Consider the following 12,986-nt stretch of genomic DNA (forward strand, 5'->3'; position numbering starts at 1 on the left):
TAAAATTATTTTTGAATTGAAAAATAATCCATATGCCATCTAAAAGATTACCTGAAACCACCTTCAAAATAAATAGATAGTATATGTAGGAATATCAAATGAGCATGATTTATCTAATATCACCTGAAACATTGTAGGAACGCGTTTGCTGAAAGATGATACTATGAAATTCTTCATAGGTGAGCTTAAAAGTTATCCTGAAAAACGAGATCTCTAGATTCCCCTTTGTACGATGGTTGGGTAATTGAAATCCCTCCCGGTTGTGCAAACTGCTCTTGAGACAATAACGTCAATTTCTATGTGTCTTAATTCGAGCTAATTTTAATGATCATTTACGAAAAATAACATCTTGTGATATTTCGAAAGACGAATAACTCGCGCCGATAAACCTCATTAAGAAATTTTATCTGACCAACTGTAGGAACTCAGCCAGTACCTGCGTCAAAAATTCGACAGACAGAATGGTGCCGTTCAGTGCGGGAATTGAACGGCGATCATGTTTCTTATCTCGAAAAACAGTTTCTCGAGAATCCCGCATTCTATACAATAATGTTGGTGCGGCAGGATGGAGCGGGAGAATTCGAGGTTATCGGAGGAAATCACACTCTGGCGGCGCTAAACAGAGTTCTATTAAAAGAAGGTAAGATGATTTCTGATCCCTGTCGTGATGACGTAAAAATTGAATTATTGCAACCAAGTCCCATTTATTCTTTTCAGATCTAGGAGATAAACGAAAGGTTTATGAGACGCCGATATGCAGCGTATACTCCGCCCAGATGCCGGATGATTTAGCGAGATTTCTGGCTGCCGACCATAATCTGGCACACTCCCGGATACTTGACACTAAGTATACCGACTTGGTTCGGTCAGCCAGAATCGTTCTCCTTCAACTCGAAGGAAAATCTGACTTCGGGGAAGAAATCGCGGCTCGAAAAGAGATAATTCAGAGATGGAAAGCTTCTCTAGAAGTTATGTTTGGTCTCAATGTAAGTTTTCAAATACTTGTATTAGAATAAAACACTCTAATCCGTCTAAACTATAGAGATAAGTGGAGAAGTTCCCCAATAGAGTAGTATGATAGGTTTAGTATATTGCATTAATGTGACTTGTATAGTTTGGACGATTTAAAATGGTTCTTATAAACAGGTATCAGTTAAAATGATCCTTCCAATCTAAATTTGCTTTATCTATCAGAGCCGAGAAATGTGGGGTCTTAAGTTTAGTAAAGTATATATAGGTGTCACTAAACCTAAGAACCCCTAAACCCAACACCTAAGAGTAAGGGGGTCTTATTACAACGAATCCACAACGTTTCGGCTTTTGACTAACAGCCATAATCAGATGGAATGAGATTATCATCCACCTGACTATGGCTGTTAGTCAAAAGCCGAAACGGTGTGATCTCGTTGTAATAATTGCCATCGTGAATCTAGAATTCTATTATGTGTGACTTCTTTGATTATTTCAAATACTTGAGAATAATGGTACGTAAGTGAAACTAAAAGAGTCAAGTCGTTGTGATTTGTGGTTTGAACCGTCGATATAGCACTCGGCAGTGTTGCTTTTGGCAGATCGTTTCCCGCTAATGGAACTGTATTTTTTGGAATGAAACGAAACACTACAGAGTTTTTGCACAACGTTATTTAGACCGGTCTAAATTTGATCCGGTCCAATTTAGACCCGACCAAGCGTTCACACCGGCAAAAATTCCGTTCCAAATTGGCCCGGTCCATTTTAGACCGATCTAATTTTGACCACAAAGAGTGAACCAGGTCCGGTCCAAATTTTGGTACGGATTAAATCTCTAGCCGCGTTCACACGACAACTAGTTAGACCGGTCTAAATGAGTCAGTACCTGGGGCCAGTTGCATAGTCGTGGCTTAGACTTAAGACCAGTCTAAGACCAACTTAGTTCTATAGCCAATCTAACAAATTAAGATCAGTCTTAAGATTTAAGACCACTTTTAGACTTAAGTCACGACTGTGCAACTGGGCCCTGGTCCGGTCCAAATTTAGACCGGACCAAATTTTGGTTAGCGTTCACACGGCGTTTTGACACGCGTTGATAAAATCGCTTGTCTCTGGGCCCACAATATGTTGCCATCTGCTAGATAATTAACTGGGCCTGGATGAAGTCTTACTTCCAGATTCCAAGTAGAGCAAGACATTCTTCATTTGACGAATTCGATTCTCTCTCAGTTTTAGACATTTTTGATTCAGACGCACTCATTTGTCCTGGACACAAATTTGGTCCGCCCAAGTCCGATGTTTTTGGTCGGGCCAAGTTTGACCCTCAAGCAGACACACGCCAAAAAGGGTACCCGTCTAAACAGTTTTCCCGGGCCAATTTGGCCGGTGTAAAAATGCCAAAAATGCTCGTGTGATCGCGGCCATAAACTGGTATCACACTCAAACCAATATTTTCTTTTAGCGCAAGCAACTCAACGATCGGTACCGTATCGTCATTAAAGCAGCACAAATGCCCACGTGTGCATGGCTGCTATGGGAAAAAATGATCGAAGGATGGTCGAAGGGGCATATCAAAGGCCAAAAATATGAAACAATCGACAGGAATGGCGAAAAAAGGAAAACATTGGTACCTTTTGGGTCAAGGAAGGTCAAATCTTTGGTATCATTACCTGTACCGGATATGATGGCTATCATGAAGGATATTACCAACGGAAAAATCGACCAAAAAGACATTATTCCATTATGCAGTAGTAGAGCCAGGTTAGTTTGCTATTTATCTGTTATATATATAATGTCTATAAATCATATTTTAATTTATTTATTCATTCCATTTACAGGGTTACTAAGACTACAGCTGCTAAGACTAGGGAAGTAAGTATAACAATTTAGTAGCTTCTCATTTAAAAATTAACCAAACATGTCTGATATGGATTCTCATACTGATATATTTCATTTGTTTACAGCCTGCCGTAGAACGAGAGAAGAATGAACAAGCTGAAAATGAGGTACAGACACTTACAGCTCATATAGCTCTTTTTTCGTATATGTCACATTTCTTACAAATGATGAATATGTTTCATGAGTTATTATCAAGAGGGAGATTTTGTTTCAGCAAAACAGAGCAAATTTAGATCGACGAGTCACCGGAGAGGTAATTTATGATTGTAAAAATATTATCACTTCATAAGAACTTAAAGCATGGACGATTAGTACAGAAGGAGTGGATTCAGTTGGGTTCTAGGAGCCCTCCCCCTCCCCGATTTTTGCCCAAAAGAAGATTATTGTATATTAGTGGTTTGTCTTAGGGCCTTAGGTTTATCTGAGGCCCACTTAACTTAAGTTATGTTTGAGGATGATAAACCTTTGACTGTGAACAGTACGTAATCTCTCAGTTAACTCATTTTGATTGATAGTCATCAGTGTTCAATCAACATTCTTTTATTGGAAGTCATGATCAAAGGAATTTTCTCATTTCTATTCGGTTTCAGTTGGAAGTTGACCAGTCATCATTTGCAGAAGATATGGATATGGAAGACGACCCTAGTGTCTTCATAGTAAGTATATGACTATTGCACGGGCACGTTGAGCATTTTTGAGGTTTATTTCTTTGTCAGTCATCGGCTGCCTAGGCGCATTTTCATTAAGATTTTCTGAGAAAAAATTTAGTGCATTATTTCTCAGCACGTATAAGATGGGCTGGCTGGCTGGTGAATCAAGGCACACGCGTCCTCTATGTATTGAGATGCCTTTTTGCTCTGGTTGCGTGGGTGATAAAAACTTAATTTATAAGAGTAAAATCAGAATTCATTAATATACTTTTTTCTTTTCAGGAAAAAGAACACGCATCAATCAGCCAAGAGGTATGGAATATGTCATTTACGTAGATATTGTTGTTACAATTTTTCATTGCTTGTCTAAAAGCTTACACCCATTCTATGCGACCAACTAAGTTTTTTTTCAAAATCAACATCGATTGTTACAATTACTGATATTGTAGGTCAATGAATTGTTGACCTCTATATGTTATCTACTTCTACTAGCTTCAGAGTACCTTTATTGATGGCAATAAACGAAGACGTCCGCGCCACGATTTAGAGGTTAGTTATCATTCAAAAAAGTTTAAAATGGGAAGCGTCCTAGGAACATTGAAAACATTTTTTTAAAAATCCTATTTTCGAAAAATATCCAACGTCTGAATTAAACAAAAATAGAATTTTTGAATAAAATACCCAGGGCCTGGTGTTATAGACTGGTATTAACTTTTAACCGAGAGGTTAACTCAATTGAAAATGAATTGAGTTAGCTCTGGGTAAAAGATAAATACAATTCTATAAAGCCGGCCCCAGGATTTTTTAATCAAACAATGATATTTTCCAGGACGCTTCCGTAAGGGTTAAACGTATTTACATTATATTGTATAATCACTTGTGTTTTTTGCACTTGTAACTCATTAATGTTGATAAACCAATGATTACACGGATACGTGTTAGAACAGTTCTTTTTATATATCCAATCAACCATTAGTCATGTTATATGTAACTCAAGTGCATATTTCTTTAGATATCCCATGTTCTACCTACGAAGAGTTTACGCTTACAGGCAAGTAAATCTTAGTATTTTTGTTTATAAAAGAAAAAACTGTATTTGCCGTCGCTTTCCCTCTCAGTGAATTATACAGTTCATAACGACCCTACCACTACTTGAGAACGAAATCGGTTTCAGCTATGTCTCGCTTTCTACGTTCAATGGTAACTGCTGTGTATTTTATAGGTGAATCAAATCAATGCGACAAGCCAGACCGAACCTAGTAATGAGGTATATATCGATAATGTAACCCTCAAGTTGTTTCAAAGGACATCGGGTGCCACAACAACAGTCAGTTTTGGTAGTATGTACTTGACATGTGTCAAAATGATCAGCATGCTAAACCAGAGAAATAAAATATCGATTCTCAATCCATCCTGTACTGCATGGCCCGATTTTATAGACTGGTATTAACTTTAACCCGGGGGTTAACTCAATTGAAATTGAATTGAGTTAGCCCCCGAGTGAAAGTTAATACCTGTCTATGAAACTGGCCCCAGGAGTTGAAGAATTGCATAAAATTCTTTTCACAAGGTGAATCAGAGAAAAAGTCACTCCAGCCGTAAATCAAGTTTAACCCATATATACCTATAGGGACATTGTTAAACATAAGAAAACAATTAGGTTTTTCTTCATTTAACAAAATTGGAACTGCGCATCTGTGCTGGTCATTTTAACACCTTTATCAGGTGAACTAATCGAGTTATGGCACCCCGGCTTCCTTTCAAACGTCAAGTCGAAATTTATACTAATGGCAACTTGCATCGAATTTTACAGGTTGTTACACAACAGCTCGTTACAGAGCTGAGGGAAAAGCTTGCCACCACTGAGAGAAGGCTTAAAGATATTGAGGTAAGGTTTGCGTACTTGATAACAATGAAAATCATCTAAAACATGTATATACAGTAAAACCTGCGATCATACGGAGACGATTTGGCCGTGCTAAAATTTGACTCGGGCCTGCTCCGACGTTTTTGGTCGGGTTAAATTTGTCCCGGGTCTAACTAGCGCGCGCCTATTTGTCACCCCTGCGAACGGTAATTGTAGGCCTAATTTGGCACCCGTGTGATATAATTGTACTTAATATAACTTTTTTTTAAATTTTGTTTTAAGATTGAAAAACAGTTCTCCACTAACATGATACAAGGCTTAGAAGAAGAATTGTTGGAAGTAAAGGTCAGTGTCACCAAATCTTACTACAAATTTGCCAAACTACCGGGTACAAAAAGTATCCCATTTCATGGTCCTGTACTAACCATGTCCTGATCTGGAATCTATGTATATTTTTGATAGAACTGTAAGGACTACCGCACTCCTTTTTCTGAAAATCATATCTTCATGGTTTTGTCGGCTCATCACCAAAGTGTGCGCTTTCAATATTGGCCGACGACTTTTTTGTACGATATCTTAAACATCGCGCGGCTGTGCGCCGCAGTAATCAGCAGTGGTTCGTGGACTAACGTCGACATAGGCCTAACTAACGGCTTCATTGTTTTTTTTTTTTATTTATAGAAGTCTAATAAGGAAAAAAACGAAAAGATTCATCTCTATGAACAGGTATGCCAATTTGATTTTTTTTTTTCTTGGAAAAAAGTATTTAGTATGCTCTAACATGGGATGCTTCAACGGTAAAAAGCGATAATTATAACAGCTGTGCCCTTCAGTTACACTTCTATGGTTCCTGGGACCTTGGAGTAATCAGACTGGTGAAATCAGAGAGTACGTTCACACACGTGATAGTGAATTGACTACAGACCACTGGCCCCCGTAATCTATTAATGACTGCAGTTCATCATTGTCACCCGCACCTACACTCTAAACATCAAGTAGCTGTAATGAGTGTGATGGATTACAGAAATATTTATGATTCAAAAGTGTAAATTTGAAGGATTTTTAAATCTTATTACTTCAAGGTTTATCTAATCAAAAGTACGCTTAGTTAAAAACGGTGCTGATGAAGACACGATAGGGGCGATATGCTAAATTCACGTCAGTGTGAACTCCTAGCTACACACTGATATTCATTTCATCTACCCAAAGTTATCCCTGTAGTAATTATCTTATCCAAAGTACGCTTAGTAAGTTAAACTCAGATGAACCAGCCCCAGATTTTATGTATTGAATTTGAAAATGCAGTGGAAAATAATTTACCGTGATGGCTTTCTGTATTTAATGTTCTAATATTCATACAGTGTGCTTACATGTATTTCTAGGAATTGAAAAGGATTCGGCATCAAAATCCACAAGATGTAAATTGTAAAGGTAGATCATTTTACTTTATTGAAGGCCCACTAAACTGTCACTTAACCGATTTGGATCCTTCTTTTCGTCAAACATACATGTATTACTGTGTTATATTCATTTCTGTAATCAAAATGTGTTTAGATCATCCTCTTTTGAGAAATATAGCTTTAGAATTTATCTCTTCAAAATCTATAAAATCCCTGCATAACATAAAGGGGGAACTAGCTTAGTTCAAATTCAGATTCAGATTACACATAAACAAAATGTAGGCTAATTCAAAGTACAAATATTGACAACTTAAATACCCGTAATTATCATCATTATTGTTACTGTTACTCATTTCAAGTGCTGAAGTCACTTTGAGCGGTCTTGGTCAAGTGCCAGTATCCACTGCAATTAAGTGATCACTTGACACATGGCTAGTGGGGTAAAATATTATTGAGCAGCTGCCCTTGAAAATAGGTGGATCTTAAGAGTATTATGAGTTTTCAACGTGTGTCAGGTTTAACCGTGTTGGGCCTACAGTACTGTTGTGATCGCCAACCATTATCGCTGTGAATATTATAAATAGGCTAACAGTAGCTAGAGGGAAGGCCTAAGTGGCATATGTGGCTGTAGAAATGCGTTACTGATATATATATATATATTTTTATTGTGCAGTTTGGATATATTATGATATAATTTCGTAACATAATTTGATGATGCATTACTAAGTTGATTACTACTGATACATGGAATAGAGGGGCTGGGGGTAACAATACCAATTTGGGGCGAATTTGATCTAGATTCTGTTTAGGATACCTGCGCTTTATAAATGACATTATAATTATTGTTATTATTATTACTATTATCATTATTATAAGTTCATAGATATATACTGCAGTATTTGACAGATAATATGCCTGTTATACTGCTCCTCAGCCCAAGTTACTAACACAAACAATAGACAGACGATCATCATGATGATCTATCTAAAAAAATTAGTTGTGACTCCATTTTACGTGTTCAAGCTCAAATTCATGTGAAATATAAATTTTTCGTGAAAGATTAAACATACCCCAGCATAGCTCTTATTGGTAAAAATGAAATGATCCTTTATAATTTACACAATTTACCGAAAAACTATGGGGCTAACATTAAAATGCATATGGTTTGAAATTGATATTTTCCAGCGAAAACGGCAGACATATCGCTGATTTCCCCAAATTTTAGTGATGAACTGCCATTAGTTGACATTCCCATGCAGACGAAGCAAACGGTAGGTTTTATAATACAGCCCCGGAAAAATCCCAAGTTCTGTTATTTTGTGTTAAAGAATATTTTTGGACTACATTTTTCCATCACTAAATAGAATGTTCCCACCATCATGCAGGGACTTAGTCTTCATTTATGAAATTCACGCATCTTAATTGAAATACTGAATAACATAATAACTTGCTAGTTCTCGGAAACTATAAATAGCTGCAATACGCATGCGTTCGACATGCACATATAAAAATATGCTGCTACTGCACTCTGGGTTTTGAAGGGTTTATGGGAATTAGCTATGTATATATCATTAAGATTTAGATTTATTGGATTATTTATTAGATTTATTATTCTCTTTTAGTTCGATGAAGGCGACGTCCTCCTTGTCGACTGGACAAGATTTGGAATCTATTTGGCAGCAGTTGATTCCACAAAAAATCTCATTTCCTGCCAAAAGCATATATGCAAAAGACCGTCGCATAACTTCAGTGACGCCTTAGAAACAAGAGTCCTCAACAAAGAGGACGTGCAAAGTATGAAGTCGGTCGACCTGAAGATGGTCATTTGCAAGGTGCCGAATGCCAGGCGAGAGGACGACGCAATAGTTGGTGTAGATTACATTTGGGTACACGCCATGGTTAAAAAATACACCTCCCAACATTCTTAATAATTATTTTTCTGTTTAGATTACTTAGCGCTTAATGATAATCATTTATTCGTTCTATTATTTGATATATACGATCTATCGCTACTAGTTTATAGAAGCTTCATCGGGTCGCTTCTTTAGACTAGCAGAAAAAACTCGTACTTGCCAAATAGATAAAGAAAACCCTCAAAGTGCTGCCTGTCAATTCAATAGATATTGAGTTAAGACTTAATTTTGAAATATGTTTAAGCGATTTCTATAGAAAAACAAATCAATTTGCTTGTCTCGAATTTGACAGATAAATTTGAGTGAAAAAATGTTTTCCACTTTGTACTAAGTTCGATTTGCAGATTATCGAATTTCGACATTAACCGTTGCATCTTAATATCCGACTTTAAGAGGACCTATCTCGCGATATTGTCCAAAGATTTGACGTCTCCGGGGTCCTGGGATTAAATCCTTGCCTCGGCCGGTGTAAGTTTCATAGTCTAGTATTCTAACTGGTGTGATAAGAAATTCTGGTCCACGGTGACATTCAGGTTTCTGTTTCGCTGATAGGAAGTTTATTGGGCGCCAGAGTCTTACATTAGGTGTACTGATAATCTTGTCTTTGATTTTTTAGATGAACAGTTATTTGTGTATTTAATTCCTAATCTGAACATTTCTTACTAGTACATTGAAACTCAGTCATTCGTTATCATATTCCGACAATGGGGCTGATTTGACATTTCATAGGATCACTGAAAACATACTATAATTAGAATTGCCTGTGCGAAAATTTCAACAAATAAGTTCCGTGATTGCCAGGAAAATGGGTTTAGTTTACTTAGCGCTTAATAATAAACATTATTCTTTCAATTAAGTGCTATACGATATTTTGAAATGATTAGAATGATATAAAGTCTACATATATTTATAGGGAAAATTAAGAAGAAGCAAGCCGTTTTAACCAGAATAAATTGACCGAAATTGATTAACCAAAAGAATTGATTTTAAACACGTAGTACTCTGTAGGTAGTCTACATTTATTTGATATATACGATCTATCGCTACTAGTTTATAGAAGCTTCATCGGGTCGCTTCTTTAGACTAGCAGAAAAAACTCGTACTTGCCAAATAGATAAAGAAAACCCTCAAAGTGCTGCCTGTCAATTCAATAGATATTGAGTTAAGACTTAATTTTGAAATATGTTTAAGCGATTTCTATAGAAAAACAAATCAATTTGCTTGTCTCGAATTTGACAGATAAATTTGAGTGAAAAAATGTTTTCCACTTTGTACTAAGTTCGATTTGCAGATTATCGAATTTCGACATTAACTGTTGCATCTTAATATCCGACTTTAAGAGGACCTATCTCGCGATATTGTCCAAAGATTTGACGTCTCCGGGGTCCTGGGATTAAATCCTTGCCTCGGCCGGTGTAAGTTTCATAGTCTAGTATTCTAACTGGTGAGATAAGAAATTCTGGTCCACAGTGACATTCAGGTTTCTGTTTCGCTGATAGGAAGTTTATTGGGCGCCAGAGTCTTACATTAGGTGTACTGATAATCTTGTCTTTGATTTTTTAGATGAACAGTTATTTGTGTATTTAATTCCTAATCTGAACATTTCTTACTAGTACATTGTAACTCAGTCATTCGTTATCATATTCCGACAATGGGGCTGATTTGACATTTCATAGAATCACTGAAAACATACCATAATTAGAATTGTCTGTGCGAAAATTTCAACAAATAAGTTCCGTGATTGCCAGGAAAATAGGTTTAGATTAGTTAGCGCTTAATAATAAACATTATTCGTTCAATTAAGTGCTATACGATATTTTGAAATGATTAGAATGATATAAAGTCTACATATATTTATAGGTAAAATTAAGAAGAAGCAAGCCGTTTTAACCAGAATAAATTGACCGAAATTCATTAACCAAAAGAATTGACGTTAAACAGGTAGTACTCTGTAGGTAGTCTACATTTATTTGATATATACGATCTATCGCTACTAGTTTATAGAAGCTTCATCGGGTCGCTTCTTTAGACTAGCAGAAAAATCTCGTACTTGCCAAATAGATAAAGAAAACCCTCAGAGTGCTGCCTGTTTTATGTCAATTCAATAGATATTGAGTTAAGACTTTTTGAAATATGTTTAAGCGATTTATAGAAAAACAAATGAATTTGCTTGTCTCGAATTTGACAGAGAAATTAGAGTGAAAAAATGTTTTCCTCTTTGTACTAAGTTCGATTTGCAGAATATCGAATTTCGACAATAACCGTTGCGTCTTAAAGTGACTTTAAGAGGACTTATCTCGCGATACTGCCCAAAGATCTTACATTAGGTGTACTGATAATCTTGTCTTAGATTTTTTCAGATGAACAGTTATTTGTGTATTTTAAATTCTTAATTTGAATTTTTCTTACTAGTACATTGTAACTCAAGTCATTTGTTATCATATTCCGACATGGGCTGATTTGAAATTTCATAGAATTTCTGAAAATATACTATAAATAGAATTGACTGTGCGGCAATTTCAACAAATTAATGCCGTGGTTGTTAGGAAAAAATGATATTGGTGGAAGCTTCATCTAAATAAAGTAAATCTTCAGAGAACTACCAGTTTTACCTCCATTCAAGTAAAATAAGTAGAAACTTACTAGATTTTAGTTACGTACTTAATTCTCCCCTTAATAAGCTGCGTTCGAATTTGATGGATACACGGTGAATCCGCTATTTTCTATCGAACCATAATCATCCGCAAAAAATCATCATGTTTAATGCCTGCATCATGTTTTATAACATTTATCATTTCTCTCATTCCGCCGTCATTAGTAGACGGCCTTCTTATAATTATTTTGTTGAATAATGTGAGACCCGTTTGTATAACTTGGATGAGTAAATTAAATTAACACAACATTTCAATAATTCCGTGTATAGGAAACTGAAAACATATTTTGTAACCACGATAAATTGCACAGTTGCAATGTTTTATGTATAGTTGAGTCAATTTCTATATTTTGTACACGTTAATTTGATCCCGTATGTACATGTCTTTTATTCTGTCCAGCATTATGCAGTTGTTATATACTATTGTATCTGTTAATAAAGCCAATGAGAGTGAGAGTATTTTTCTAATCTATGCCATAATCATAATGCATTCAGATTATATATACGGTGACACTTTTCCATGTATATGAACTTGTTGTTAATTTTGTATGATCTTTTTACACCTGGTGTGTACATATTTTATGAAATAAAGACTTATTACGATAACCACTTTCGTTGTAAATATTCAGCGTTGTTAGATACAACGCGTGTTTAAAAGTCATGTGTTCATCAATAAATATTATGAATATCAAGAATTATGTAAAATTAATCGAACATTTGCGCTTATCAAATTGATAGAAATTTCTAATGGTCAATAAATACATTTTTGATACACGTTGAATACTCTCAAATTATCATTGATGTTTGAACATATGCGATTTCGCACATATTGCAGTGACATTCCTCATCTTATCGTCAAAACGGATTTCTTCAAGAGGCACTCTTTTCACCATCAAGATTGGGATTAACGCTTATTCGAGGAGCTTATCGATTCACCGCCAAAATTACGATTTCACGCTTGGGTGCCCCTAGTTTTAGTGCCAAAACAACGATTTCACACTTTTTTGAGGGACGGCCCTCGTTTTAGTGCAATAACAGTGATTTCCCACTTTTTGGAGGGACGCCCCTTGTTTTAGTGCAATAACAGTCATTTCACACTTTTTTGGGGGACGCTCCTTGTTTTAGTGCCAAAACCGTGATTTCCCACTTTTTGGAGGGACGCCCCTCGTTTTAGGGCAATAACAGTCATTTCACACTTTTTTGAGGGACGCTCCTCGTTTTAGTGCCAAAACCGTGATTTCCCACTTTTTTGAGGGACGCCCCTCGTTTTAGTGCCAAAGCTGTAGTTTCCCACTTTTTGAGGGACGCTCCTCGTTTTAGTGCCAAAGCCGTAATTTCCCACTTTTTGAGGGACGTTCCTCGTTTTAGTGTTAAAACCGTGATTTCCCACTTTTTTGAGGGACGCTCCTCGTTTTAGTGCCAAAACCGTAATTTCCCACTTTTTGAGGGACGCTCCTCGTTTTAGTGTTAAAACCGCGATTTCCCACTTTTTTGAGGGACGCCCCTCGTTTTAGTGCCAAAACCGTGATTTCCCACTTTTTTGAGGGACGATCCTCGTTTTAGTGCCAAAGCCGTAATTTCCCACTTTTTGAGGAACGATCCTCGTTTTAGTGTTAAAACCGCGATTTCCCACTT

At 36.4% G+C, this 12,986-nt stretch overlaps 2 protein-coding genes across 2 annotated transcripts; both read left to right on the top strand.

The window, feature by feature from the left end:
• Positions 1-2,483: 2,483 nt before the first annotated feature.
• Positions 2,484-4,584, top strand: LOC141914662 (uncharacterized). Its single transcript, XM_074805917.1, has 8 exons — positions 2,484-2,730; positions 2,808-2,841; positions 2,934-2,975; positions 3,083-3,121; positions 3,459-3,524; positions 3,801-3,830; positions 4,011-4,067; positions 4,531-4,584. Exons 1-8 carry the CDS (start codon positions 2,513-2,515, stop codon positions 4,582-4,584), a joined length of 540 nt encoding a protein of 179 aa, XP_074662018.1. The 5' UTR covers positions 2,484-2,512.
• Positions 4,504-12,068, top strand: LOC141914667 (uncharacterized). The gene is made up of 8 exons (XM_074805921.1): positions 4,504-4,569; positions 4,741-4,785; positions 5,332-5,406; positions 5,668-5,730; positions 6,067-6,111; positions 6,768-6,816; positions 7,971-8,056; positions 8,408-12,068. Exons 4-8 carry the CDS (start codon positions 5,692-5,694, stop codon positions 8,711-8,713), a joined length of 525 nt encoding a protein of 174 aa, XP_074662022.1. The 5' UTR covers positions 4,504-4,569; positions 4,741-4,785; positions 5,332-5,406; positions 5,668-5,691; the 3' UTR covers positions 8,714-12,068.
• The last annotated feature ends 918 nt before the right edge of the window (positions 12,069-12,986 follow it).

This window comes from Tubulanus polymorphus, unplaced genomic scaffold, assembly GCF_964204645.1.
Source record: "Tubulanus polymorphus unplaced genomic scaffold, tnTubPoly1.2 scaffold_69, whole genome shotgun sequence".
In the NCBI taxonomy this organism is placed as follows: domain Eukaryota; kingdom Metazoa; phylum Nemertea; class Palaeonemertea; order Tubulaniformes; family Tubulanidae; genus Tubulanus; species Tubulanus polymorphus.